Source organism: Leptosomus discolor, chromosome 8, assembly GCF_034619465.1.
Source record: "Leptosomus discolor isolate bLepDis1 chromosome 8, bLepDis1.hap2, whole genome shotgun sequence".
Classification (NCBI taxonomy): domain Eukaryota; kingdom Metazoa; phylum Chordata; class Aves; order Leptosomiformes; family Leptosomidae; genus Leptosomus; species Leptosomus discolor.
This window is the reverse complement of record NC_141398.1, coordinates 27,373,504-27,400,621: the sequence shown is the minus strand read 5'-3', so window position 1 is coordinate 27,400,621 and position 27,118 is coordinate 27,373,504. Positions and strand designations below refer to the sequence as shown.

The 27,118-nt window shown below is 45.3% G+C and overlaps 1 protein-coding gene across 1 annotated transcript; it reads right to left on the bottom strand.

Moving 5' to 3' along the window:
- Positions 1-702: 702 nt before the first annotated feature.
- TNFRSF11A (TNF receptor superfamily member 11a) lies at positions 703-27,118 on the bottom strand. Its single transcript, XM_086469424.1, has 10 exons — positions 27,059-27,118; positions 14,400-14,481; positions 13,836-13,961; positions 13,143-13,286; positions 11,235-11,328; positions 10,770-10,864; positions 9,784-9,891; positions 7,834-7,886; positions 5,321-6,164; positions 703-1,082 (listed from the first exon to the last, which is right to left on the bottom strand). Exons 1-10 carry the CDS (start codon positions 27,116-27,118, stop codon positions 703-705), a joined length of 1,986 nt encoding a protein of 661 aa, XP_086325550.1.

The window sequence follows — 27,118 nt, the reverse complement described above, 5'->3', positions numbered from 1 at the left end:
ACCACAAGTTACTAAGGGGCTGACCAGGATCTTGGCCCTGGTGCTGGTTTGAGGCTGGAGTGTCTGATCCCTTGGGGAAAGACGGGAAGGGCTGACACCAGCTGCCGGATCACCACAGCGAGGCAAAGGTCAGCACCATACTCAGCATCAGAGGTGGCCGCTGCTTCCTTCCACCACCAGAGGCATCGAGGAGGCCCAAGACCCAGCAAAATGGGTGCAGCCTAGTTGCAAAAATGGGCAAAGCTCAGGGGACCCTTTCAGTGCGGTCCTCCGCTGTGTCAACCCTTCTTCAGGAGGACCCCGCGCGCCCAGCCAGCAATGCTCTCCTCCTTGCAAACTCCCCAACCCAAAGGATCTCCTCAATTCTGCTGCTTGCACGGGAGAGGTGACAGGGAGTGGGGGGCAGGCAGGGTCCTGCCACCCAGTGAGGAAGAGGAGAAAACCGTGCTGCTGCTTCTGCAATGGGGGCACAGCATGCCTGGCTTCACATGCGTATCTGTCCCCACTGGTAACCTCCTCAGCAAGAGCACCATCACTGGCGTGTGCACCACAAGGGTCCTTTCCAGCTGTTAAATTTCCCAGGAGACTCCAGGGGCAGCAACAGTCTCCGAATCTGTTGCAACACCCGGGATTGTGGCAGCCCCGTGGCAGCCCCACGCCCCCAGCATGGGCTGCCCATTGCAGCAAGGACACCGGCTCGCCTCAGTTCAACACTTTCTCTGAAAAGTGTCCCAGCTTGCCCTCCTCCTGCACGGGTTGCGAGGCCTGGCTGTGGCAGGGTGGGCCCCGCTCCTGGGCCAGGGGTCTGGCGGGCCACCGTGGCCCCCCGCTCGCCGGCGCCGGGCAGCCGCCCTGCAGCTCGGCACACTTCTCCTTGTAGTGCTGGGCGTTGCCGGCAAAAGTCTCGCAGCGGCTGAGGTTTTCCTCCTGCACGGGGCTGCCCACGTTCTCCTCGCTCGGCCCTGAGGCCGCTGCCCCCTCCTGGGAGTTTTGGCTAAGGTAGACAACAATGATGTCACCCTTGAAATTCATTACTTGTCCACTTGAGATAAAGGTGGAGTTGCTGTTTCCAGTTACATTTCCTGGGGAAGGAGGGAGGAGAAAAGAAGACACACGTGATTAATATTTTCCCCTCACGAGATGGATGCTTTATGGAGTGAACTTAATCCGCTGTGGTGGCTTTACTCTTGTTCCATTTTTTTTCCCCCCGTGACACGAGGATGATCTTATAAATCAATGCCTTCCACTGGACCTTTTCATTATTTCCATTTTTGCCTCCTCAGGATGAAGCCTGTCATCCACAGGGAGCCTGTCTGGAAGGCCTGGAAACATTTTCTCTCTCAATTGTGCTCTGGGAAGCAAGAGAGAGCACGACGATCTCATGCTCCCCATGCTGCCCGATGCACAAGCTGTGTCCAAATGCACAGCTGCCTCTGACCATGATTTGTGAGGAAATAGTTATTATTTCTAATTATGAGGGGGTTTTGAGTCGCAGGCATCACATTGTAGTTCTTTCCCCTTTGGTAAACAATCAGTCCTACTATGCGGGCTAGGTAGCAGGCATATTGAGTAAATACTGAAAGACTTAATGTCAGAGCATACAGTCACACAGTGTCCAAATGACATGGAGCTTATGCAATTATCTTATATTGTCCTGATCCTCCATGTAGGTACACTCTGATACTCACCTAGTGCACTCAGGGATTTACCTGGATAGAGGCTGACTCCAGTGAAGAGAGAGAGTCATAGCAACCTAATGGAGTTACAGTTTCAGTCAGTTTGCCTGCGGTTAAAGATTTTTCAGTATAAATTCAATCTTTCTGCCATTCAAGGACTGGGTCGCTGACTCAAGTGACAGAAGGACCAGGCTCTGGGAGTTAATAAACTTCCCTCAAAGCAGAAAGAAAATAACTGAGAGAAAACTTTCAACAACAAACTAACACACTTGTTAAAGTTTGAAAAATAAACAAACCGAAGTAACCAAGTTAAAAAAAAGTCTTCCTAGCCTCTCAACATTCTTCCTAAGAAATGTTTTTCCTGCTGTGCTTCACTTAATCATTACTTGCAGACTGATCTGACACCTTTGAGACATTTTGTGCCTTTCCTCATTGTGTTCCTCAACACTTAAGATATTCCCATTTTTCATTGCAGCTAAGCATGGCCCAGCCCAGATAAATGAATGCTGTTTTTCTAGTGGCCATGGGTGATGATTGCACATCAGCAACGGACACTGGGCTCCAGCTGTGCTGAGTTAGGACCTCTGCCATCTCATAACCAGGTCTGGGTAGCACTTGAGCATCTCTCTAATAGCCCCCTCAAGCAATCCTATTTATTTTAGCTAAACCACTGCATTGCTAGCTCTTTGCTTTCCTTCCAAGAGTTGTTGATTAACACGAGGTGTCAATAAGAGTTTTCTCTCTGGGATTTTTTTTCCCTGTCAGTTGCTTCTCCTGTGTTTGATTCTGTTCAGCTGTTTGCCATCAACAAAACTGTTAGGCATAATGGGAATACAAAAATAACTGTTTGCCTTTATACAGATTGCCCGTCACTTGCAAAAGGTACTGCAGAAAAGTTTTCCAGTGCTCAATATGAGATCAAGAATTTAGAAATATATGTGACAGTGGGGAGGGAGAAAAAAAAAAAAAAGGCAGGTTAACATGTTTACAATGTTTAGTTGAATGTGTCTGGCAAATCTTCACTGCTTTCCGAAGACACCGTGCTGAAAAAAAGGATATTTCAGGCCCAAAAGCACAGAAAATGGACACAACAGCTTCCTGGACCGCACTAAGCGATGTGCTTCCAATGTGGAAATTATAAGGGACACCTTCAAAGGATAAGGGAAGGCATCATTTTCTGCAACATTTCAGCCTTTTGATCTCTTCAGACTACCTGATGATATCAATTACAATGACAGATTAATTTTTGTGGCGATTATTCACTAAGAACTGGAACAGTGCAGGTGATTAGTTTTCTCTGAGCCATCTAATGGCCTCTAGGTGGTACAACTGTCTCTGCTGAACTGGGCTGGGTGGGAATCTGGAAGTGGAAGGCTCTGCAAAACTATTCCTATTTGTGAGTTACCTAAGTCTTCCTCACTCATGCTTTATGCTGTAGCCCTACACATGACTTGAGGTGATGATGAACCGACACTTCCTGTCCTGACTGCCTCCAGGCTTGAGGGGTTTGACACGAGTGCTTGAAGGCTTACCTCTGTCTCTGGTGGTGACCCCTGTAAGTGCCACCTGTACAAAGGTTTACTTTGGTCCTCTAGGGTTGTTTCACAGGGTGGACAGAGTTTGCAATTTCTGTTGTAATTTTGAATGTCAGGGAACTAAACCCAAAACTTCATGGAATTATCTATGGCCTTTTTCTTCCTATTTTCTCATCTACCCTCTTTTGTACCATTCTGTCCTAGCATGACTGTGTGCAAAGCCTCATGGCTTCAGTTGCTTTGAGAAGCTTTACAGAAAGTTGTTTTGCATGCATGTCTCTTCCGTCTGGGTGTTTCACAAGGCCCAGCAAAATGATCGATGCTGTTGCAGCTTCACGTGCAGCCCCAGTGTGGCTGGGGTGCTTCAATGTGGAAGCTATGGCTAAGCCCTGTCCCACTCCTTGTGCAACGAGGTGGTGCCAGCAGGCCACGGCCATTCTGCGGACAGAAAAACACCTCTGCCAGCAAGCCACATTACCTACAGATTAACTAACCCACACTCTCATACTGCCCACAGCTCAGTCAGTACCTTCTGAGTACCTTAGTTGTGTCTAAAAAATAGAAAATTAGGAACACAGTCTCTGTGCTCAGGTTTCACCAGATGGCACTATAGCATGTAGATACCTGTAGGCACAGACACAATTAAATAAACAATTATGCTGCAGATCTAAGATGGCAGTTTCTAGCATGTTGCTTGAATCCAAGCTCTCCTGTTTGCCCTGTTGTTCCTTAATATTTTCTCTTCCTCTTCATGTCAGATTTAGAAAGAAAAGCAGTACTTCTGAAGTGCCAAATACAACTAGACTTTCAGTTGTACCTCAGAGTCACCTTCCAACAACAACAAAAAAAGATAATCTGTGTTCTCTTTACTACTGCTGAATTTTTGTACAGACCAGGCAGTGAAACTGGTCAGGATTTCAGGAAACTGAAGCAGCATAGAGAGGATCTGCTCTTAGAAAGATGAACACTACACACTTTCAGATTCTCACATGGCATGCATGTTGAGAGAGGAAGGGCCTTCAAAAGTGTTGTTTTTTGGCTTTGGCAGACTGACAAGTATGTCTCCATAACAAACTTTAAGGTATGACACAGTTTTAAAGAAGGGCAACGGCTTTTGACTGCTGTGTGTATTACAGTAATACTTAGATGTCCCAGTCAAAACTAAGATCTCATTACGCTTAGCAGTGCATCAACATAAATAAAAATAGAGCATCTGACTTTAAGAGGTTATAATCTAAAATGACTAATAACACATGACGGGCAGATTGCAGACTTTTACACTGAAAAAAAGTCTGAGGGAGGAAGGTTTCATCCAGAAAAGGCTCATAACTTCCCTTCTGCTAGTTTTGCTTCAGTGATTTTTTTAACCCACTTTCATTTGACAATTTTGATATATTGACTCAGTTATTAAATTGATAGTCAATTATTAAATTGGCAACAGTGTTTCAGAGTTGTTTAGGAGACAGAGAACCTGTGTACGGAGGAACAATGTCTGTATTAAATTATTTTTAGGTGAATGCTTATATCCTAGAAAATTGAAACAAAGATAAAGAGTTAAAAGCAGAAAATTGGACATCATCCCTTAGACCCAGTCATGGCCACCAAGTTACAACTCCAGCTGGAGTTTCACTGACTGCCATATAAATGTAACTGGACTTAAACCTAATTGCAAAAATGTGTGTGTAGACTGTTGAATGGAAAATCATCTATCTGAGCATTAGGCATCCTTTCTTGACTCAGCCTCTAGGTCTCAATACTCTCCTCCCCCTATGTTTTCTCCAATACATGCATCTGCTGTCACCAAAATACTTCAGTAACAGAATTGCCTGGCCCCTGCAGTGACGGCCAGAAGATGGATTCTGCATTGCTGGTTAGTTCAGGGCAGGACAATGGTCGCTCACAGTGCTCATACTATTTGCAGCATTCACTACAAACCAAATGGCCTTACTATTTCTGTTTTGTTTTTCAGATTAGCTGCAGGGCATGTAAGTGAAAAGGCATCATTTTATTCTTCTCCCCTTCTCCTTGATCAGACCCTCTGAAAAATACTGAGCTAGCACAGACACTAATCCTATACGACTGTGCACAGGTCAAACCTAACGGGCTTACCAGATGCTGGAGGGAGGTCTGAAGTGCTACTGTTTGTCCCTGAAGGGCTTCTGTTTGTGTTCTGGTACTTCATGTTGGTACTATCCGAATGTGCATCTTCCATACCATGATCACTTGCTAGAGTGCTCTGACCAGCAGAGAGAAAATTCAAGCCACAAGTGCACTGTGCATAGGATCCAGTTTCTGGGGAGGTGGAGGCACTGTCAGCCACAGCACAACAGGGTTTGCTCCACTTTCTGGGAGATTCCCTGTATGAAATGCCACACCTCACACAGACCTTCTCTGAGTCATAGTTTGTTGCAAAACGATCTGTGTCTTTGTTGCCCGTTTCCTTCAGGCAACTGTGGGCATGTTGGCACGATTTCTGAAGAAGTTTGTCCATGGCAGTGCGTGCCCCATCTGTGTTGGAGGGTGAGTGAGAACCTTGAGACAGTGATATGTCCTCTGTGCTCCCAATCGCTGAAAAGTACCGATTCAAGCTGTCGTTCTCCCCTGCCTCCATCGGTTCTGAAAACGATGACATGGTTTTGCTGGCAGTCCGACTCAGTAAAGATAAATAATCAACGGTGTTGAGATCCTTATCCATGTATTCATCTTCTGTGGGAACTGGTGGGTAATGGTCATCATCAGTCTCAGTTACCACAGAAAACTCTTGGAGGCTCCCTCCCACCTCACACAGTGCTGTGCCAGGGCTTCTGTTCCTGCAAGGAGCGTGGCCGCTGGTGCAGCATGAGTTTCCAGGGGCAGGAGAGCCAGTGGGGTCCAGGAGACACGTGCCTTCAGAGGTCTCGGGGACAGCAGCATTTGTGATGTTCACTGTAACAAATGCATCTCGGGGAGGCTCCTGAAATAAATTCAAAATAAAAATGTGTTTAATAAATAGATCAGCAGAACATTATTTTCTAGACAATGGAACAGGCAGATCTCAGTTCTTTGGTGTGGAGCTGCTGAGGTTAAGCAGCACCACCATATTTGAGTCTTGAGGTGTATTTCTGTTCTGCTGTGGAACTGCGACTGGTGATGCTGAGCCCAGTGAGTATTCAGAAAATAATCTGGTGGTTGGGGCAGGGGGAATAACATTTAATTTTGGGAGACAACTATTCCTAGTTCTTAAGAGTTAATAAATCACTTAAGAGTTGATAAATCCAGAAGAGTCACTGGATTCTGCTTTCCTTATGGACCATCAGTAAGACTACCTAACTGTTTATAAGGGTTTGGAAACCCCTGATGTCTCTGAAGGTCTGTTGATCTGTGAAGGCCTTACTAGGAGCAGAATCTTTATTATGAGTAATGATCAAAGAAAGACATTGGGTTGATTCACAGGGCCCAAAACAAGCTAGAAAAAAAAAGAAGTCACATGGCCAAGGTTGCTTTAACCTGAAAAATGTTAGGACAGCAAATGCAAAGGCCCATGATGTCACGTTGCCAGTACTTGTCAACACAAAGCTATATTTTTTGGTTGCAGCTCCATAAAAAAGGGTTGGGAAATATTTCAAGGATTCCCTTCAGTTCGTGCAAGTTGTGCTGTAAAGATGGGTATTTGGGAACTGATACCTTTCATTTCTACCGTCTGTTCAGATCTTTCAGGATAGAAGAGAGAGTGTAAATGCTGCTGGCCACTAATTGCTGTTGATTCACTCCTCTGTCCCGGAGGATCTCAGCACCTGCCAATGCAGGAGGTTGCAGGAACACTTCTGAGACAGAAGAGGAACTGGCTGCTCAAAATGTGGGTTTGTTTGGTATGGATTTTTTTGTAGCAATGGAATTTGAGTTTTTCAACAGCTATGCTAGACAGAGCTCCTAGATGGGGTGGTGGGGACAGCGTGCACCCAGGACACCTTAGTCCACATCCACGGTGTGAAGCAGGCAGGGCACACAAGCTTGAACCTGTGCACCCATCTGAGTGTTTCCAGCATGGGATCTGGTGTTCTTTCAGAGCAAAACCTCTTGTAAGGTCTTGCTGTTTTCACATCCAAATGGGCAAGAAGGATTTCGGCAAGCACTAGAATTAAGGAATCTCACAGCCAGTTTCTTTAGCTGATGACTCTGTGCTTAATGCCTTGCATGTCTGGCATTCTTGGCATTGCCTCAAATCCAGGTTTCTTCCCTGTGAGGACTCTGGTATGTAAAAAGCTGCCAACTCAACTGAAAGTTTTTCCTGCTTTTAGGATTTAGACAGGCTCTCTCCTAAGCAGAGTCTCAGGTGTTCAGCAACTGGTGGGCTCATGTTTAACTTTCTCCTCATAAATATTTAATCATCACAAAGACTTTTACCAGTGTTAAAACTGTTTGAAACCAGACAGCAGGTTCAGAAACTATTTGAGAATGGTAATGTCATGTGCCTCACATTTACAGAAAACCAGACTGAAGAAGCCAAAGCTGCAAGCATTTTTTAAGGAACTCAAAACTTGTTTTCTAGCCAAACATTAACGTGGAGTCTACTTCAGGAGGGGTGTCAGGAATGCCATGAGGAAAATAAAACAAAAAGAAAATGCTAGCATCTTTGACTTTACCTTTGTTCCTTTTATTTGGCTACACACTTCGTTAGCCCAATTCTGTAGATCTGCTGCAGGGAAAACAAAAAGAGTAGCTGTAACATATAGCAGGCACTGAAGTTAGCCACAGACCTAAATACCCACAGTCATTCACAATCCACAATATCATATTAACTAAAAACCAGCGAGACTGTTTTTACTGACTATTCAAGTGTCCCCGTGTCGGTCTAGCTGAGGATTCATTGTAACTGGAACAGGGATATATTTCTGTGGAACAAATGTTTCCAAGCTCCTAAAATAGACCACGGTTAAACTGTGTTCCACATCAAATGGGGTTTCTTTCCTGGTCATATGTCACACCAAGCTATGACTGGCCCAATACCGACCCGCTTGCAGCCGTATAGTCTATTTCAAGAGAAGTCACATGGATGGCCCAAAGGCCATTCTCAGACAGGAGTGAGTAGCCTGGAGAGAAGAGAGTAAGCCACTGAAACTATGGGATGGCAGGCTCAAATACAGCATATTCCTCTTAATCGAGGTGTACTTAATTGGGACAGTCACTTAATTGGAGTATCTCCCAAACAAAAGCTTTAAGTCCAACAATGCTTAAAACGGTAAAGACTGTCATGATTAGAGTTAGCAATTCTTGTTTTCTGTTTAGACTTTCTGGCGATTTGTAGGGCTCAGGTCTCCTGTGCATTTGAAGCTCATGCTGGTTTTGTATGTCTGAAGATAGATCAGCTATGTAGCCACTGCCAATTCCCAGCAATGACTTTGTTCCTCTGATGTTGAGTCTGCATATTTACCACCAGTGCCCCCACCAAGCAGGCAGAGCTTCTTCCTGAGCCTGCAAGTCTCTGGGGCTCCAGTTAGCAGGATTTACCATGCAATGAAGAATTGTCACTGCAGAGCAGCAGGGCAACAGCAATTTCAAATAAAGAACATACCCCCCTAACCTGCTTTGCATCGTAAGTATTTGGTTTGCAAGGAAAGTCACCATTTCCTCCAGCCCATCCCAGGAATTCCAGATTTAGCACAACCCGTGTTTAGTGTGGCAGAGGCAGCCTGTTTCTAAAACACAGGCTGAAATACACTCTACAAGAGAGGATTGCTGCCTTGCCTTCCACTGCTCCCAAAACATTTCATAAATTGCTAGGGACTGGGAAAGGAAATGATGGAAAAACTACACTAGGAAAAGCTTTCCATGTTTAGGGTGAGAAAATAAAAGGTGAACAGAACAATAGGGGTGCGTCCTTAACTAAGGAGATCTGGGGCTTAACACAGAGTTGAGTAACTCTTGAAGGTATTTCCATTATATTGATAATATATTCAGCACTACATTCTTGTCCAGTATGCCTTTGCTAGAGTTTTTCTATTTTTCTACTTTTACTGTTTATTCTATTTCCTTTTAGTATTTCTTCCATTCCCCACCAGGACTTTGGCCTTCAGCTAAAAACATTGCCTCCATCATGTTTTCAACTACTTATCAGGCCTTTGTCTTGAAGTCCAAATTTTAACCTGTTCAGATGTAGGTTTCAGGGGACGAGGGAAAGCAGGAGGAAGGAGGTGGTGAAAGCCCCGTAAGTCTTTCCCTGCTTCCCTTTGGCCAAGGGGACTGCTGTGCCTCATGCTGCAGAGCAGCCATGCCGCTATAAAAGCCCCCAGCACCAGCCTCTTTCATCCACACAGCAGTTGCATCCACCCCAAGGGTGCTCACCCCACGGTGAGGGCTGCAGGGTGATACCAAGCAATATGCATTATGCATAAATGAAATATGCTGCCTGCCTAAAGGAAAGGAATTTGAAGCCCAGGTTTGCACTAGTTAAAGCATGTTGATATGAACAGATATAGGGACAGAACTTCCAAAATAACTCCCGAGTTTCTTAACCCACTGGTTACGCATGAAATCAGAGTGCACAGAGTACCATGCAGTTGTCACATTCATGAATACTGTTAGCTATCACATACCTGTCAGCTTTTTTCCCTTATTCTTGTAGTATACAATGAAGATGACAATGCCAATTAGTGCCACAAAAACCAAGATGACAATCAACACGTACAAGATCCTGTTTGTTCCTGCAGGATGTAAAAAAGATAGTGCCATCAACATGCAGCTTGTACTCGGCAATATAACAATCCTTGCTCATTTTACCTGCTTTTTACAGGAGAGGGGTTTTTTTCTTCCTATTTTATTTTCAGTTTCTATAATAAGGACAACAGCTCTAGCCCTCATGCAGTTCTGTGACAAGCAGTCTTACTGAAGGTACCTGGTACCGAGCCATTTCCGTAAAAAACAGTCGTGGTGTCTCAGAGAGGCGTGATCCAGTCATGCTCCTCTGAAAGTCCCCTTGCAAGCTGTCAGTAGCCCATGGGCTGTGCTTGCACTCCCTCAGGGGATGGAGAACATACATGTCTCTTGTGGAGACTATAGAATTCAGCTGGTAAAATTTGCCCTTTATCTCATGTTATGAAGGATCACTGCGTGCCAGGCAAGCAGCCTCCCTGGTACCATATCCACACCAGAGAAGGAAATGGGTGGTGGGCAAGAAGGGAGAGCTCCATTCAGTTGAGACCATATCCATTGCTGTAAAATAAGCTTGGAGAGAAGCTGCTAGCCTTTATACACATAATCTGTGTATGGAAATCAGCAGGCTGAAAAAATGAAAGAGCTGTAAATGTGATGGAGGTCATGGGTATAACAGCAATGCTGCTTGCCATGCAGTTTCAGTGGGAGGTGTAAAGCTCTGCTTAGAGGTGGACATGGGCCCTAGAGCTGCCAGGCTTAAAGTAATCTTTAAAGTTGGGATTTTCCAGGTGCGTGGTCTTGGTCTACAGCTGCTCCCCCTAGAGTGACCCACAATGGGAATGGAGTTAAGCCATCCAAAAACCTTAGTAAACACATCCCTCCTCCTCCCTGCTGCTTTCTAACAGATAATCTGTACAAGGACAGATACCTTCTTCCGATGGCTCAGGCATCTTCCGTTCTGCGCAAACTGCATCTGACTTGTCAGTCCCAGGCATGATTTCTGCCATTCCTAGAGCTGCGCAGCTAAAAAAGAAAGACAAAGAGGCTAGGTTCTCCAAGAAGCAGCTTGTTGTGGCTCCTACACTCATGCAGACTAATACTTTCTGTTATAACGTGCATTTCTCCTGCAGTTCTCCACCCTTAAGAACCTCAGACACCTTCTTTATTTTCAGCTGTGTCAGCTCAGCAGTTCTGTTGTTACTGCTGTCTCTTGCACACTCCAAGGAGAATTCAAGCTTCAGTGTGAAAATGCCTTTTTTTGCTACACAGCCAAGAGAGATGCTCTGTGTGCTCTGAGGACAGCATGAAACACCCCACTGAAAAATGCTTTCTCCCAAGCTTCTCCCTGTCTTCTGTCTGTCATGGTCCTTGTTTACAAGATACAGGGACTTACTTGGTCCAGGATTTACACTCGTCAGTGGATGAAGCAACCTTTGAGAAGTAGCCTCTGGGACATGGCATACACATTGTGTCCTTGTCTTGTTGCACTGTGTGTAGTAAAGGAAGAAAAACTTCATGGCTGAGTTTCTGTGCATTCCTTTCAGGTGAGGGGAAGATGACTATGTTCCCCACCCCCCCACCCCCCCCTGAAAGCTTCCCTGAAGAGAGAAAGATCTTAGATAATGTTAGAGCAGCAATGACAGTCATGTGTGAGCAGAAAGCGAGCATGTTAGTCTCACCTGAGCACTTCTCTACATGATCAAAATGAGAAATGACCAAGAGCCATTTGCAGTTATTGCAAAATAACACACAGCTATTATATCCTTCCCTTTCCATTAACTTCCATGTGTCGATGACATGCCACCAATTATGATGCTAACTGGTATTGCCACTTCTATGAAGCCACAGTAAACAAAATGCTGTATCAGGATTTGCTAGACTGGAGAAAAAATTGCACCACTGTGCTCCAGGCCCATGCAGCATTTCACAGAACCATAGAATGGTTTTGGTTGGAAAGGACCTTAAAGATCATCTAGTTCCACTCCCCCTGCCATGGGCAGGGACATCTCCCACTAGACCAGGTTGCTCCAAGCCACATCCAGCCTGGCCTTGAACACTGCCAGGGAGGGGGCAGCCACAGCTGCTCTGGGCAACCTGTGCCAGTGCCTCACCACCCTCACAGTGAAGAATTTTTTCCTTATATCTAATCTCAATCTCTCCTTTTTTAGTTTGAAACCGTTACCCCTCATCCTATCACTACCCTCCCTGACAGAGTCCCTCCCCACCTTTCCTGTAGGCCCCCTTTAAGTACTGGAAGGCCGCTATAAGGTCTCCCCAGAACCTTCTCTTCTCCAGGCTAAACAACCCCAACTCTCTCAGCCTGTTCTTACAGACGAGGTGCTCCAGCCCCCTGAACATCTTCATGACCCTCCTCTGGATCTGCTCAAGCAGGTCCATGTCTTTCTTACACTGGGGGGCCCAGAGCTGGATGCAGCACTGCAGGTGGGGTCTCACCAGAGCAGAGTAGAGGAGCAGAATCACCTCCCTCGACCTACTGGTCACGCTTCTTTTGATGTAGCCCAGGATGCAATTGGCTTTCTGGGTTGCAAGTACACATTGCCAGGGCATGTTCAGTTTTTCATCCACCAGCACCCCCAAGTTCTTCTCTGCAGGACTATTCCAAATTCACACATTGCCCAGCCTGTATTTTTGCTTGGGATTGCCCCGTGCCCTGATGTGCAGCTTTTTGGGGGTTTCTCATGCTTGGCACAGCTGTTCCCAGAGTTCATTACAGCTCAGCTTGACTGTCTCTATTTTCCACCCACAAAACCCCTGCATTTTGTTTTCAATAGACTTAAGACTAATTTAAAAGTCCGTAATAAATCTTTGTGTTATAAGTAATCTAAAACAGAATACTTGCACTACCTGAAAGTTGTTAATCACTTTTAACTTAAAATGGCAAAGTCATTGGACAAAAACTGATTTCAAATCATACCTCAGGAACAGTCCCCAATGGACTGCTTTCTCTGAATAATGGACTTAGTGACTCACAATCAGACACCTCAGTAAACATTAGAAATGCACTGAACACCTTGTGACTATCGTCATGTCTACGTGATACCTTGCAAAAGCCACTTGATCCAAAGTACTATTTAAACTACAGAGGTAGAAACCTTCAAAATGCAAATAGTCCAGGAGGGCTATATGTAGTAGTAATGGTAACTCAGATATGCACCTTCTGTTGACAGTCATCTGAGAGTCTAAAGTATCCTCTCTAATATCACAACCCACATGATGCTGGCCTCATCCTGAAGGCCTGAGCTGGCCAATTCACTTGGTACAGCCCCTTTCTGTATCTTACCAGGATTCTTGACTCCGAATCCTGGAGCACATATGGTATTTCGCTGACAGCAGTCACAGTCTTCATTCCAATGGTAGCCCATCGTACAAGCACATTGCCGTTGGAACGTGCTGTTCCCTGGGTTCACTTCTCTCAAAGCTTTACCTAAAAGAAAAAGCAGATGGGAGCAAAAATCTCTGTGATAATAAGCCTCAGGTTTATGAATCTCCTGTTCTACCTATTCACTTTGCTCGAATGTCAGATGAAAACCCATTCACATTAGAGGAAGTGTCATCTTTCAGGAAGCATGGGAGACCCTTGATGAGCACGGCGCTTGTCACTGATTGCACTCCTGAGCAGTACTTTTCCTTGTAGCTGCAGTAGAACATAAACAGAGCTTTTGCAAGGGTGAGACAAACATGTTAAGGGAAGTGAATGCCCAGTATGCTGGGCCAAAGGACAACCTTTAATATCCAGCTCACAGGAGTGAATGGCCCCAGTGAAGATAACGGTTATCAGCTGCATGGAGACCAGTCAGAGTGCTCAGCACAGCACAGAATTTCCGCTGTCTGGGGACCTCCCTCTCTGTGAGGCTCTTCGCAAGCCCAGCCTCCAGTGTTGGGTACCTGAACAAAGCAACTTCCCTATATCCACTTTCCCATTGTTGTGCTTAACTAATTTGGATTAAAAGGTTCTTCAGTATGAACAGCTCACCTTGATCACATATTTTATGTAGTAAGCATTTATCTTCTTCATTCCAGACATCCATGTACTCGTTTGGGCCACATGGCTTGCACACACTATCAGAAGTACCAGTGCATCTAGCAGACATATGCTTTCCTGTGAATGACAGAAGGACAAGTAGATCATTTGCAAGTTGTGCTCCAGCTGTCTAAGGAGCTTAGGGAAAGTAACAAGTTGGGCTAACACTGCTGTACTGCGGTGGACAATTATTTCTTCCTGCCACCTTTCCACTTCCTCAGTCCGGCCCCCACCGAGTGTGGCACTGAAACACCCGTGAAGCTTACAGCCTTGCTAATCAAGCTGCTTTCTGTCTCCTGCAGTGCTTAAGTGCTACCCCAACAAAATAACTGCTATGGCTTTTACTGAGGTCAGCACTCCTGCACTAGAAGGCACTCGTAAGCCTGAAGTCATGCACCTGCTTGGGTACGTGCCAGATTTAACAGGGTCACAAGAGCAATCTGCCTTACTAACCCACAGAGCTGTTTCTAATGAGCTTTTCAGTTATGAAGCAGGTACAGCCCAGAGCTCACATACCTGGCTCGCACTTTGTGCAGCACTGTCCAGAGTATTCATAGTGTTGTTCGCTTTCACACGGCGGAGTGATTTGTAGTGACAACTGGAACGGAGAAGGAGAGAAAGGACATGAGAACCAATACACCTGGAGAGCTTCAGACCTACCTAGTCACAGTGCTGGCAGAGGGGCGGAAAACTTTTCTTCTGTATAGCATTTTGGATAGCTAAGCAGTAAAAATTACCCAACATTTATGACTTCAAAGGCGCTTTGTGGGCACGCTAAGAATATGTACTTGATGCTGTACACACAGAGACTTGTAATATGGCCAGATAATAAATAAATAAATAACAATCTTGCAATTTGTCATGAACTTTTGGCCTGCTATATAACCTTTTCTTACAGTACTCTATTTGAAATCTATGACTTTAAAACAATTGTAAAGAAAAAATTGGCATAGACATACTTCTCTAGTCTCTCCCACAGATATGACCTCGGACCAAGACCCGGGCAACTGACAGTTTTAAAGTATAGCATTAAGCAAACAAGTAAGGTGAATGATTTATACTCCTGAAAAAGAAGAAGTTCCTAGCTTCCCACTGGGATACACAATGCTCCTGGCTAGCTCCAGAAAATACTGGTCTTCAAGTTTACAGCTTTTCATGGCTCCCACGGTGTCCTGCAGAAATGGTCTCATGGAACTGAGGCAGCCACGTAGAGAGGTGATACATTTGAGCCAACAGCTTTTTACTCCTCAAAAAACCAAACCAAACCGACACAAACCACCCCCCTGCCCCAACTACCTGAAACTCTTACATCAGGGGGCATCTGCAAAGTGGGTAGCAGTGTTGCCTCTAGCTCTTAGGGGCCTTCGCATCCCCTCCCTGCTCTCAGCTGCCCGTACACACAGTGGTCCTACCTGCAGCCCAGCACACGCAGCTCTCTCGGTCAGGCTTCGGGGCACGGCTTGTGCTGGGGATCCTGCCCAGCCAAGCACCATGCCCAGCCCCTCGCTGACCCTGCTTTCACTGCCCAGGAGTCTTCCAGCAGCAGCCCTCCAGGCAAACTCAACACCTTACAACCAGTTGTTGATCTTGCAATAGCTAAGATGATTCAAAATCTGGCCCATAGCAAGGAAACCTTCATTATTTGATACAGTTATTAAAATCTCCTTTACTTAGAGAAAGCTGCAATAAAGCTTCTGTTGCTGGTTGAAGGGAATTTTTGCCATCTAATAGCATATAACAGCCCTGTGCCTACTGATACTGGTTTCCATTCCTCCTCTTAGCATTCTCCCCTTGTTTTCTCCAAGTCTTTACTTCTCCTCTTTTCTCCTTTTCTAGTTTCAGCAATAGCAATCTCTTTAAATAGCAAATACTTTTCCCTAAGCACTTTGTCCTCTTCTAATGCTGGGAAGGGTCTTGTAATTCAAAGATGACCAGAAAGGTTTAAATTTTTCTTTAAAACTCCACCTTTTGGCTTGGAGTTTGAGCCATGAGTTGGTGCCTGACTTGTGTTTATCAAAACTGTGCTAGCTGTGTCTGGAACAGAATAAATACTTCAAGTCAGAGGTCTTGGGTTTCTATATTTTTGCCAGTTATAAACAACTTATAGCCATGTTTTTATCATTACAACAATCCCAGGTCAAATTAAGAGTCTAACCTTGCAAGAAATCTTCTGTTGTGTCATTGTTTCTTTGTCTCTTTCTTTGCATTCACTAGCAGTACCTTTCTCGTGATTAGATTACGGGTTTTTTGGAAGAAACTTTGCATTTCGTGTTTGCACAGGACCTCCCAAGAGGGGCACAGGATAACAATGAGTGTTGGCGAGGCAAAAGGTGATCTAGGAAATGGAAAGCCGGGCCAGGCTGGCAGCTGAACAGGGACACTGCTCAGTGTCCCAGGGGAAACACTGAAAGCACTCCTGTAATTGAAGGAGCTCCTTTTCAGGCGGTGTCTGCTAAAACACTAAGCTGGCCAGCATGAGGTTAAGGCAACGTTGCAGGACTCAGCAGCAGAGAGGAGGTCTCTTGAGTGACAGATTCCCTATTCCCAGCCATCCAAAAAGGCAACAAAAGTGATGAGACCAATAACAGGTCCAGTCACTCGCTTTTTGTCACAGAATGTCCTGTTCTTCCTTGTTTGCTCCAGTTTGATAGTTCCTCTTTAGAAGAAAAGATTAAAAAATTACTGAAGTGTCAAACAAGGGCAAAGTCATCCTTTTTAAGGAAGGGTATGCAAATCTGCTAAAGAGCATTCAGCCAAAGGGTCTGGAATAATTTCTGAGAATCACAACTCCGTCCGAGGTGAAGCAGCAATCCCTTGGCACTGAGGCTGGGGGAGCAGGCTAATTGCTTGGCCACCTTTTGGAAATCGTTCCATATCTGCGAGCTTTACTGTATACAGAGGGCTATTGTTACAGGATAACTCACAGCGGCGGCTGCATAAATCTACACTCTATGTCAATAAGTAATCTCTTCTGTGACTGTGTCCTTCCCCTTTTCACACAAGCCAGTGCATTCACACAGCTGCAATATTCCCTCCTTTGATTTATGCTCAAGGGTGTAAAGACAAGGCTCTCAGCGTCCATGTGCTAACCCCCACATGAGCCCAGCCTCCTCACAAAGGCAAGTGATTTTGGCCTGGTATGGACTGGCTGGACCTGCCGAGCATGCAAGCTGTGGGGAAAGAGGACAGGAAGGGAAACAACAGCAACATGGGGTTTTCTTAGGGTGGGAGCCAAATTTGGGCCCTTTTGCTAACATCGCCCTGTTGAAGTTGGGTTATCCCTCGTTGAAGCCTCTGCCAGGGGACCATGTGTGTCTCATCATCAATCTGTGTGTCAGCTTTCATTGGGGGCTGAGAAGTACCCGTGCTGCTGGCAGCATGATGATCTGATGCTTCGCCATCACCAGCACATTCCCGCCACAGCGTCCTTCCGAGACAGGGAAGTGCAATTCATTTCACAGATGAGGAACTCGCACCCAGAGGCCAGCTGCCTTTACGGAGGTGACAGGAAACCAAACCAAGTCTCCCAAGTCTCAAGTTCACCCCATAACCCCTGGAACATCCTTCCTCTCATCCGGTACTGGCCTGTGGGTCAGAGTGATTTGGACATCACCAAGTTCTTATTTAGAGAGAGAAGGGGCCGTGATGAATGAATAAAAAGGTGTCAACCACCTTGAAAGTGATTAAACAAGACAAAATCCAGCATGATCATTCCTTTAATGGTCTCGCTATTGACGAATCTGCACATTAAATCCCACCACCACATGCTAATGAATGCTTCAAAGAGCTCTAGATATCCTGTGTAAATTTAATTCGTCACTTAAAAAGTGTGCAAAGTGCACAGATTTGCACCAGTTCCTAAAAAGCCATTCAGCTTTCCCATTCAATTAACATTACCTCAGAACAAGTATATCTGTCAGGGGGAGTCCAGGGGAAGAAAGACAAACCTCCTCTGGGCTTGGTGGATCCAGTTCAGTAAAGCACGCCAACACGTGCTTACCTTCAACAAACACATGAGTAGCACTATTGACTTCTTTGGAAAAACAGGCATGCTCGTGTCAAGGTTTGCAGGAGGACTGCATTTTGGTGTCCAGCTGCAGGCACCCTTTTCAGCTTTTTTTTTTTTTTTCTTTTTTTTTTTTGCCTCTTTCTTGGAAAAGAATCTAAGCAAGAGTGTGCTTGTGCTAGTAGGGTCGGAGAGCTTTGGTGACTCAGAGCTACAAAGCACCACTGTGTTACTCAGACCTTGAAAAAACACACACACAGGTGCTTCTGAAGGGGGAACCAGCAGTATTCAGATTCCTGTCCTCAGGCTGAAGGAAATATTTATTCTTGGTGCCGCTGAGCAATCGGATGGCAGCAGAAGCTGTGTGTCATGGATGCTAAAATTACTTTCTCGCTCAGATAGACATTTCAGAGAAGATAGTGTTTCATGGGCCTCTTTCCTTTAAAAGAAAAAATCTGGAAGAACAAGCTCGGGGGTTTCCACAGTCTTTTTCCCATGTCACTGCTGAACAAGAACCTGAGACCTCAATGAGGATTGCTCATTAGCGATAATCCTAGTTTTGCAAAAATTGAGATGTAAAGGGACACGTCAAGGAGTAACTATCTTAAGATGACACCTTCTTGCTCAGTATAGTTGTTTCTGGAGAGTATTCAAGTTATATGTCATCATTTTACTGAGCAAAGCACATTTTTTTTCTCCATTTAGTATTACAGAATGAAAGTACCTATGGCAGAGACAACTAGTGTCTGTCCTGCCTTGCACACCACTTGTTCTTTATACTTTGGAGCCTGAGTTTTCAAGATCCTTAGACTTGCCTGCTGTAGAACTATAATATTTTTGTGGATTTTGGGCTTTATTTGCCTTCATCAAGAGGGGCTTTGACAAACATTTCCTGATCTGAAATAGCCCCTGCAAGCACAGCATCCTGGTATTCAGCTAGAACAGCCTCTGCAATTGTCTGCTGCTTTTTCTTCTTCAAATATGAGCCACTCCCTCTCCTTTCACAGGTATTGATTGTGTGCCCACAGCCTTCCAGCTTCCTACCTGACTTGAGTCAGCAGTATCACTAAGCAAAACCCAGATTTCTTCAGCTTGTTGCCAGTTTCAGAGGCTTGCCTAAAAAGTTATTTGAGAATAAAAATAGAATCTGGCTCTTGATGGGCACTGCTCCGTGGCTGGTGCTCCCAGGCACTCTATTGAGGCGCATAGTAGTAACGTGCACAGTGAACTACTCCAGAAATTTTTACAATTGTGAGTTTATAAGTGGAAAGAGGAGTCTTATGTTAAAGGATTAATCATAATCACAGGGACACTGAATGCAACTGTTCCTTCATAGGTGCAATGCAGGTTCCTTCATAGGAACAGTTGTCTTTGCTGATAAAAATTCAATCAAAGCAGCACACAAGTCACAGCTTTGCAATTCCAGTTATTTGCTTGCAGGTCTGTAATTCAACATGAAAATCTTAAAATGTGAATGAAATGCTTTTGGTGATGTCAACTTTCCAGTGACCAGTAAACCACATCACAGAACTACCACCACGTGGTAAAATATAGCCGGGAAATGGCAACAGCTAAAAACTAAATATTATTTCACTCTTAAAAATAGGTCCTTGAAACCCTGCTAGAGCCTGAATACCTAAAGAGGCCAGAAAGAACATGAGGGATAAACACGATAATAAAGAGGTCAAGAGAAAACTGTAACTTGCAGCCAGGCAGTGGGCAAACAGCAGTAGAAGCTCCATCCTGACTATTCCCCTTGCCCCTCTGTTTTAGCACGCAGCAAAAAGCAAACTCCTGAGTAACTGGTGCTGCTCCACCAATGGGAAGGACCATTCATCAATCTTAAACCCACCGGAGTTATTTCTAGCCAGCAGACTATGTGAGTGAGAAGTGCTGCGCTGACCACTCTTGCAGCAGGGCAGCGGGGGTAACGCAGACAGGAACCTCAGGTATATCAGATGGGAGATGGTGAAGGTGATAGATGGCAGGGCTGAAACAGCTACCAACCAAACCTGTGAATGAGCCAGCTTTCTTCTGTGGACTGAAAACTCTCCGTCACGTGCACAGCATTTGTCATTCAGAGAAAAAGTCATCTTTATACAACAACCAGAAGGGTGGACCTAATGTTTTTGTCAACTGGGTGGTCGGTAGCGTCTGCACATTGCCTGCACTTTGGTGCAAAACCTCATGCTTTAACTTATGTGTCCTCACTGCCATAGCAATTCAAAGACTAATAGCTACTAGGTAGAATATTTTAAAAATGAATCAGAAAGTAAAAGCCCAAAAGCTAACCAAACCACAATATTTAACAAAAAGGTGTGACAGCAAGACAACAGTCCATAACAAGCAGAAATAAAAACTGCAGAATAATGACATTACCAAAGCTAACACCGAGGCTTGTGAAAAGGCCCGCAAAGGCAAATCTCTTCTAGATTAAACAAGTGCAACAGCAGCGCTCCATAGGAAAGCTTAGCAGTCTCACTGCTCCCAGTACAGTCTCAATGACTCGCCATGAGTAACCCTACACCCATTCATGCTTAATTAAAATAAAAATAAAGCAGGCACACAGACAAAATCATTTATGGGGAGCACACATTTTAGTTCAGCAGATTATTTTTCTATGCTTCATCAAATGAAATCAAGTCTTAATGAAGAAACAACTGTGAGAGATTTCTTGGGCTGGGCTGTTTCTGGATGCCAAATTAGGAGTTCAATGGGGACAGTGCTTCAATACCTGTATGTTTATGTACCTTTTCCTTCCAGCATACCACCAGAGTGGAATATAACATATGAATCTTTTATAGCATGAGGCAAGACTCTGCAATCCTAGCTGAGCTGCTGGGGAGAATGAGAAAGCTTGTAGAGAATAGGGGAAGCCTGCTTTCACCACCTGGTGCTCTGCTTTGGCTTCCTTCTCCTGGATTTTAACATTGCACATGGAACAAATGCTGAATATTCTGCAGGCAGAATTATGAAGGGTAGTGGTAGGGCTGTAGCCCTTACTTTGGATGATGGCCATATGAGGGGATGCACCTAATGCCCACAGACCTTGGTTCTGCCTTGGTGTGAGTTACAGCAAGAATTGCATGATCGGATCTGCAGCTTCTCCATATGAGGGAATTGCTGCCTTTATTAAAGGACTCAGTACTAGGCTAAGAATTGGTTCATTTACACTTCAGGTGTCACCACAAGGAACCAGCTCTGCTGGGGACCATGGGCCAGTCAAGCCAGTGGAAATATTCCTCCCTGAACTGAACGGGCTTTGGCTCGTTTCCATAAGCAGCCTGTTTTACTACATGTGGTATTTCAGGGGACAATTTTTGTTTCTGTGAAAGCAGATTCAAGGAATCATCTCATCCTTGCTACTGAACAATGAAAAGTTACCGAAGAACATGATGCTCATAAGGCAAAACTATTCACTGTGGCAAAATAACATGCTCAAAATAGATTCCCTTGCGTGCTACATAAGCAAATTTTAGGACTTCATATGAACCTAGTAGCACATTTTTCCCTATCTGTATTCCAGATTAATGGGTTGCCTAACAAAACTTCACAGTATTTTTTTTCCATACAAGATTTTTTTTTCTTTTCCTTCCACTTTGACCACTGACTAAATATATTCTGTGCTCATCTGCAGTCACAAATGTTGTTCTTTGTCATTCTTGAACAGATCCTATATAGTTTTTTTTCTTTTGGAGTAGCCACAAAGTGGTGAGGGTGAATGACCTCATTTTTTTTTTCCCTCCTTGGCTAATTGGCTCTTGCAGGGTGGATTAAACCAGCCAGCTTGGCTCTTACCAAACACAGCCTTTCCTAGTCTTTTTTATCTAGACTTTAAGAGGGAAGCAGCCAGTGGGTTCTGCAGAGCCGAGTGGTGGCTCTGGGTCTCAGCTCTCTGCCTGCCTGCTGCACTGCCATTCTCTGCCGCAGACCCTGCTCCAGCCTCTCCTTTGGGGACATTGTGGGGAAGAGGTGGGGAGCCACCATGAATACATTTGGCCAAGCAGGGAGTGGAACGTGCCTTTGCCTCCAGCGGCGATGCTGGTGGGGTCATGGGCAGAAGAGAACCCTGAGAATAAGGGTGAGGGTCGGATGCTACACCTTGCATGGCAGCAGCTGGCTGGTGGGACATATCCGCTCCTTTCCTGGGCCCTCCTGGGTGCAGGCAGACCTCCCCATGACTTCAGTGGGAAATGGATGGGGCTCTATCCTGCAGTGATTAATGACTCTTTGGCTTTGTTTGCAGTCACGACATCCTAAGCGCTGTACAAACACCAAAAGAAAGCCAAGCCCTCAGCCCAGAGAACTCACGCCCTGAAAAGGCAAACAAAAAACATAACCATGGGAAGCACTGTGAAGAGCAGCCAAGGTGGCTGCATAGGTATGGGACAAAACCCAGGATGTCCTGGAGTGCTAAGTCTAAGTCAGCGTTGCTCCTCTGGTGCGGTGCTGAGCCCCCTGTGAGGCACCACATCACAAATATGATTGAGGTGACACACGAACAAAGGAAAATCAGGAAACTTGCATTTCCCTAGAGATGAAGCATCACGCCAAACCCTGCTGCCACGAGCAGAGACAACAGCAGACTGCCCTGGGTGCCAGCGCAGCCTGCTGAGCAGGATTCCCTGCTGCAGCCCATCACACAACTTTCAGCCATTGCTGCTCGTGGAGGTCTGACAACAATCTCTCTTCTCCTACATGAACTTTGGACCACTTTCAAAGAAGACTAAGTCATAAAAAGGGGCAAGTTCTTGCAGGCAGGCTATTGTGTTGTACGGACTGAAGCCTACCCAAGTCCATAGTGCAACCTGGTTAAATAGCACTTAATTTTCGTGTTGCATTTATAACACACAAATATTTGCCTTTGTGCTTTCCGTCGGTAATAATGAACCTTTCTTAGAGCAGCTGCTTCTCCGGGCAGGCAACACCAACCAATGTGCACTTGAACCAGAGGGTGAGCAGCTGCAGCAGAAGCCAGCGCCGCCTGGCAAGATGAGTTTCCATTGAAAGGAAGGGGGCAGCCTGTGCAAGAAGCATGGTTGCAGCTGAGTTCGGAATGAACCAGCCATCTCCATTTCCCTCTTCTGCCCGCTGCCCATCTCCAGTAAGCTAAACCAGCACCTGAAGCAACCACCTCTTCCCAGGTGTCCCGCACCTTTTCACTGCAGAGCAGCTCCTTGCAGCATGGGGCATGGGATGGAAGGAGGTCTGGATTCTGCAGTCACAGCACACAGTGGCAGGAAGCCTCCTGGCTCTAGTCACCACAAACACCTCCTGGAGACCCAGTCATACAGAGAATAAGTTGGCAGGGAGGAGCAGGAGGACTGCCTTGCAACAGGGATTACCTTTTTGTTGTGTCTACGCGTGTACCTAGTACAGCAGGGCCTTACACCTCTTGAACTCCAAGGGACGAGTGGCTAAATGTAGCAAAGTGACTCACTCAAATATGATCCCTCTAAATTGCATTAAGGTATAAATGCCAGAGGGCACCACTTTGAGGCTTTTGTGATTTTCTGTGCTGTAGTTATGCACACATCCCTTTTACCGTCTGCAGAGCAGTCAAATTACGTCCCTCTCTTCTGAGCTTGAAGGGGCTTGGGATGACAGTTACAGGCAATAGAAACAGATCCTTAGGGCCAAAGTTAATCTCTCTGCTTGACCTACATTTTTTTTTCTACCGGCACAGTATGAAGAAAGCCCTGTGGCATAAATTACATTGGTCATACCCTCCAGATGGCTGATAAGCTCTGAATTCTACTGACTTGTGAAATGTGGTGAAGGTTTGGTTTGGTCCCATTTGTGGGAAAGAAGAAATTACATCAAGAAGATGATGCTTAACATGAAAAGAGAAACAACAGAGGTTTCTTATGTTGTGGATCAGTTCAGTTTTATATGCATTATATTCCTTTTATATGAGATGCTGCAAGATTTTTCACATGTTCTGGGGGAAACTGCAAAGCAATGAAAAACTTTCCAATGTCCCTCGCATGAATGGTTCTGCATTTTGACAGGTGAAGTAATCGAATTACAGTGACATTGAACCCCATGCTGCTAACAACAGAATAAACCCAGGAGTTTAGATTTTGCTCTACTGAGTGATTCCTTTGGCCCTGATCAGAGGAGGAATACTGGACCAGGAGAGCCCATGATATGACACAGCACAGACACTTCTGTGCTCTTTCTTCCCCTCTCATCATAAGGGCTGTGTCATTTAGGAAGTTAAAAGATAATCTGTATTTTGGCCAAAAGTCTTCTATATTACAAAGAATTCCAGATGCTTGCAGAGAAAGCTTTCCCTATAAAGTAAATATTAGGGAGTAGAGGAAGAACCCATCCCATTGCCACACAAGGGAAGAAGACCCCTTGGTGTTAAACCAGGCAACTGTATTTGCAAATGAATGTTCTCACAGGCTCTAACTCCCATCTGATAGAAACATTTATGCTCTTCACCAGTGTTAAGCAAGGAAAGGGATGTGACTATTCTGTACAAAGAAGCTGAGCAGATCATGCCTCAGAAAGCAAAATACCATGTCCTCTGACAGGCACCCAAGACGAATCACTTGGAAAGATCATCTTGTGGCTGAAGCACAAGACAAGGAGGGCTGAGCTCTGCTCCCAGCAGTTCTGCTCCACGCTTGGTGTGTGACCTAGAGCAAGTTACGAATTCGCTCTTTCAGTTTCCTCTTTGTTGAAAATGATGACGATAATCATGTCTATTCTCAGAAGAATTACGAGTACTCGTTAACTTACATTTCCAAGCGTTTCTCATTCTTCAAAGGAAATACACTGCAAATATCACTGCCCTACCACTACCCCACCATGTTATCGACTCTAAACTAACACAAGCGCATCAAACAAACTTCAGCCCTACCACACTTATTCTCACAATTTTTTCCATCAGAAAATGGCATTCTTCTAAGAAACCGCTGTTCAAATCAGTCAAACAAAGGAGAACCTGTAAGGCTGGCTGGGAGCAGCACCTCTCCAGGCTTGCCTTGCTTTCATATTCTTGACCTGCAGGTTCTGTTGCAGACAGGACATTAGATTAATGGGCTCTTTGACAAAGTATGGCTTATCCTCTGTAAACTTACACTACAACTTTCCTGAAGCCCCCTCCTATTTTTTACTGCTACTTGTCCAAAGCATTGGATATGGAAAGTTGCATGCTGTGCAACCACTTACAGACTCAGAATTAAGCACGTGTTGAACGCAGTGGAAAGACTTTACACAGCAGCCACAAATAAATACAAGTTCCCTGTTTCGCATCTTCTGAAAGGCCATGAAATGAGAGGTAAGAAATAATGAGGAGCTCCTTCAGCTCCTCCTGGCTCCTACATCAGGGTATGTGAAACATGCTAGGAGCTGTGGCATGGAAATCTGAATTTCCAAGATTTGGTCAAGAGTGGGGCAGGTTCTAATCAATGAGAAGAGTCCAAAGGAAATAACTGCCCCAAACCCAAATGGCTCCAGAAGGAAGCAAATACGTAATGGTTCAGTGACCTGAAGCAAAGGTATGAAGAACATTGAGGTCTGCTCATCATGCTGCATTGATCATAGTCCTGAACACCAGGGCAGGAAAAAAAAAAAAAGACAGACACAGAGGATGCTGAGGAACAGGACAAACCACCTGAAAACTATGATGTAAAAATCACTTCTGAAATAGGCCAGCTCGTTCATATACATATGAGGACACCTGGAAAGTAGCAATTTAAGAGAAGCCTAAGGAGCAAGGGTGGACAGAATGAAACATATGTTTTAGAGGGGAAAAAAGGCCTGTGTGGTTTTAGGCAATATATTTAGGACCAGGGATCCAGAGGAAAGCACTATGTGGTCAGACATTAAATTGTAAGCTGTAGATAGCAGAGGGTTTTGTGTTTTGGTTTGGTTTTTTTATCTTTTTTCCTTGAAGCTGCACCTTGCTCTCAGGGAAACCAGCCATGGCCTGGTTACAGCACTATGTTGAGGGAAGCACTTAAAATCACATAACTAATCAAGGATAATGACACACAAAGAAATACTGGATGTTCAAATTAAAGAAACAGAAATGGTAGCAAGGCTGCCAAACACTGATTAATGGAGGAAATAAAATGCCTGTAGCATAGGATTTGCAAACAGCCTGTCTAGAAGGGTGTACATGACCCGAAGGGAGAGGAATTGTTTTTAAGCTGTATAACTAGAAAAAGCAAAGCAGGATTCTGCAGATTTAAACCACTGTAGGAAACTTGCCATTCACAAGGCTCAGCAAGAGCTGGCTGTAGAGAATAGCCTACACTGATCCCAACCGTAAGACACGCTGACCATTAGCCACCTGGCATTGCACGAAGCTGCAAAAAGAGCACGCTCTGTTTGCAAACAACCGCAGAGCCAAACCTCACTCAGATCTTTCCCCTTGAGAGGAAAGGGTGACCTGGGATTGGGGTTTGGTTCCCAGCTCTGCCGTGAGCAGCACGTGAACCTCCAAGCGAGTCACCTAGGTGGCCCGGGCCTCAGTCTTCCTTCCACTTGTGGCCCTGGGGTCACAAGGCTGTCCCACCTCCTGGGGCCGCTCAGGGGTTACCTACATTTGGGATGGCGGGAGGCGTCAGAGCCTGAGTGGGACCACACACACACCCCCCGCCGGGGCAGCTGAAAAGTTGTAGCTGGGCTGTGAAGACCATACACGCTCATCCCAAAATCTGAGGGACGAGTGTGCTCATGCTCTCTTGAATAAATCTGTTTGGTAGGGTGGAGTCTGCCTTATTTTTACTCTACATGCAAATTATATCCCTCAACAACCTCACTGCAAATATTTTCTGGTTTCTCACACCCTGCCCTGGGCAGGAGCAGGCTGTTTTCCCTGCAAATCTTCTGGCTTCCTTTGTAGCTTTGGGTTTGGACTATTTTGATTTTAAAGAAGTGAGAGAAGCTTGTGAGACAGGGTGAATTGCAGGGGAAAAAAAAAAAAACAACAACAAAAACCAAAACCCCAACACCAACCAACCAGAAGGAAAAAAAGGCAGGCGAAGCTGTTCTGCTAAACCCCGCTCTGCCAGCGCCGGTGCTGCAAGATGCCACCGGCTTCGACTTCGCCACCTCCTCTGAGCAACAGGCCAAGAAACAAACCTCCCCGGGTGAGATATAATACCCGCCTTCCCCCTGCTCCGGCACAGCCCTGGCAGCGCAGCCTTACCTGTTTGCCAGTGGCAGCGAGGCAAAGGAGAAGGAGCCAGCAGCCTGACGGGACGGGCAT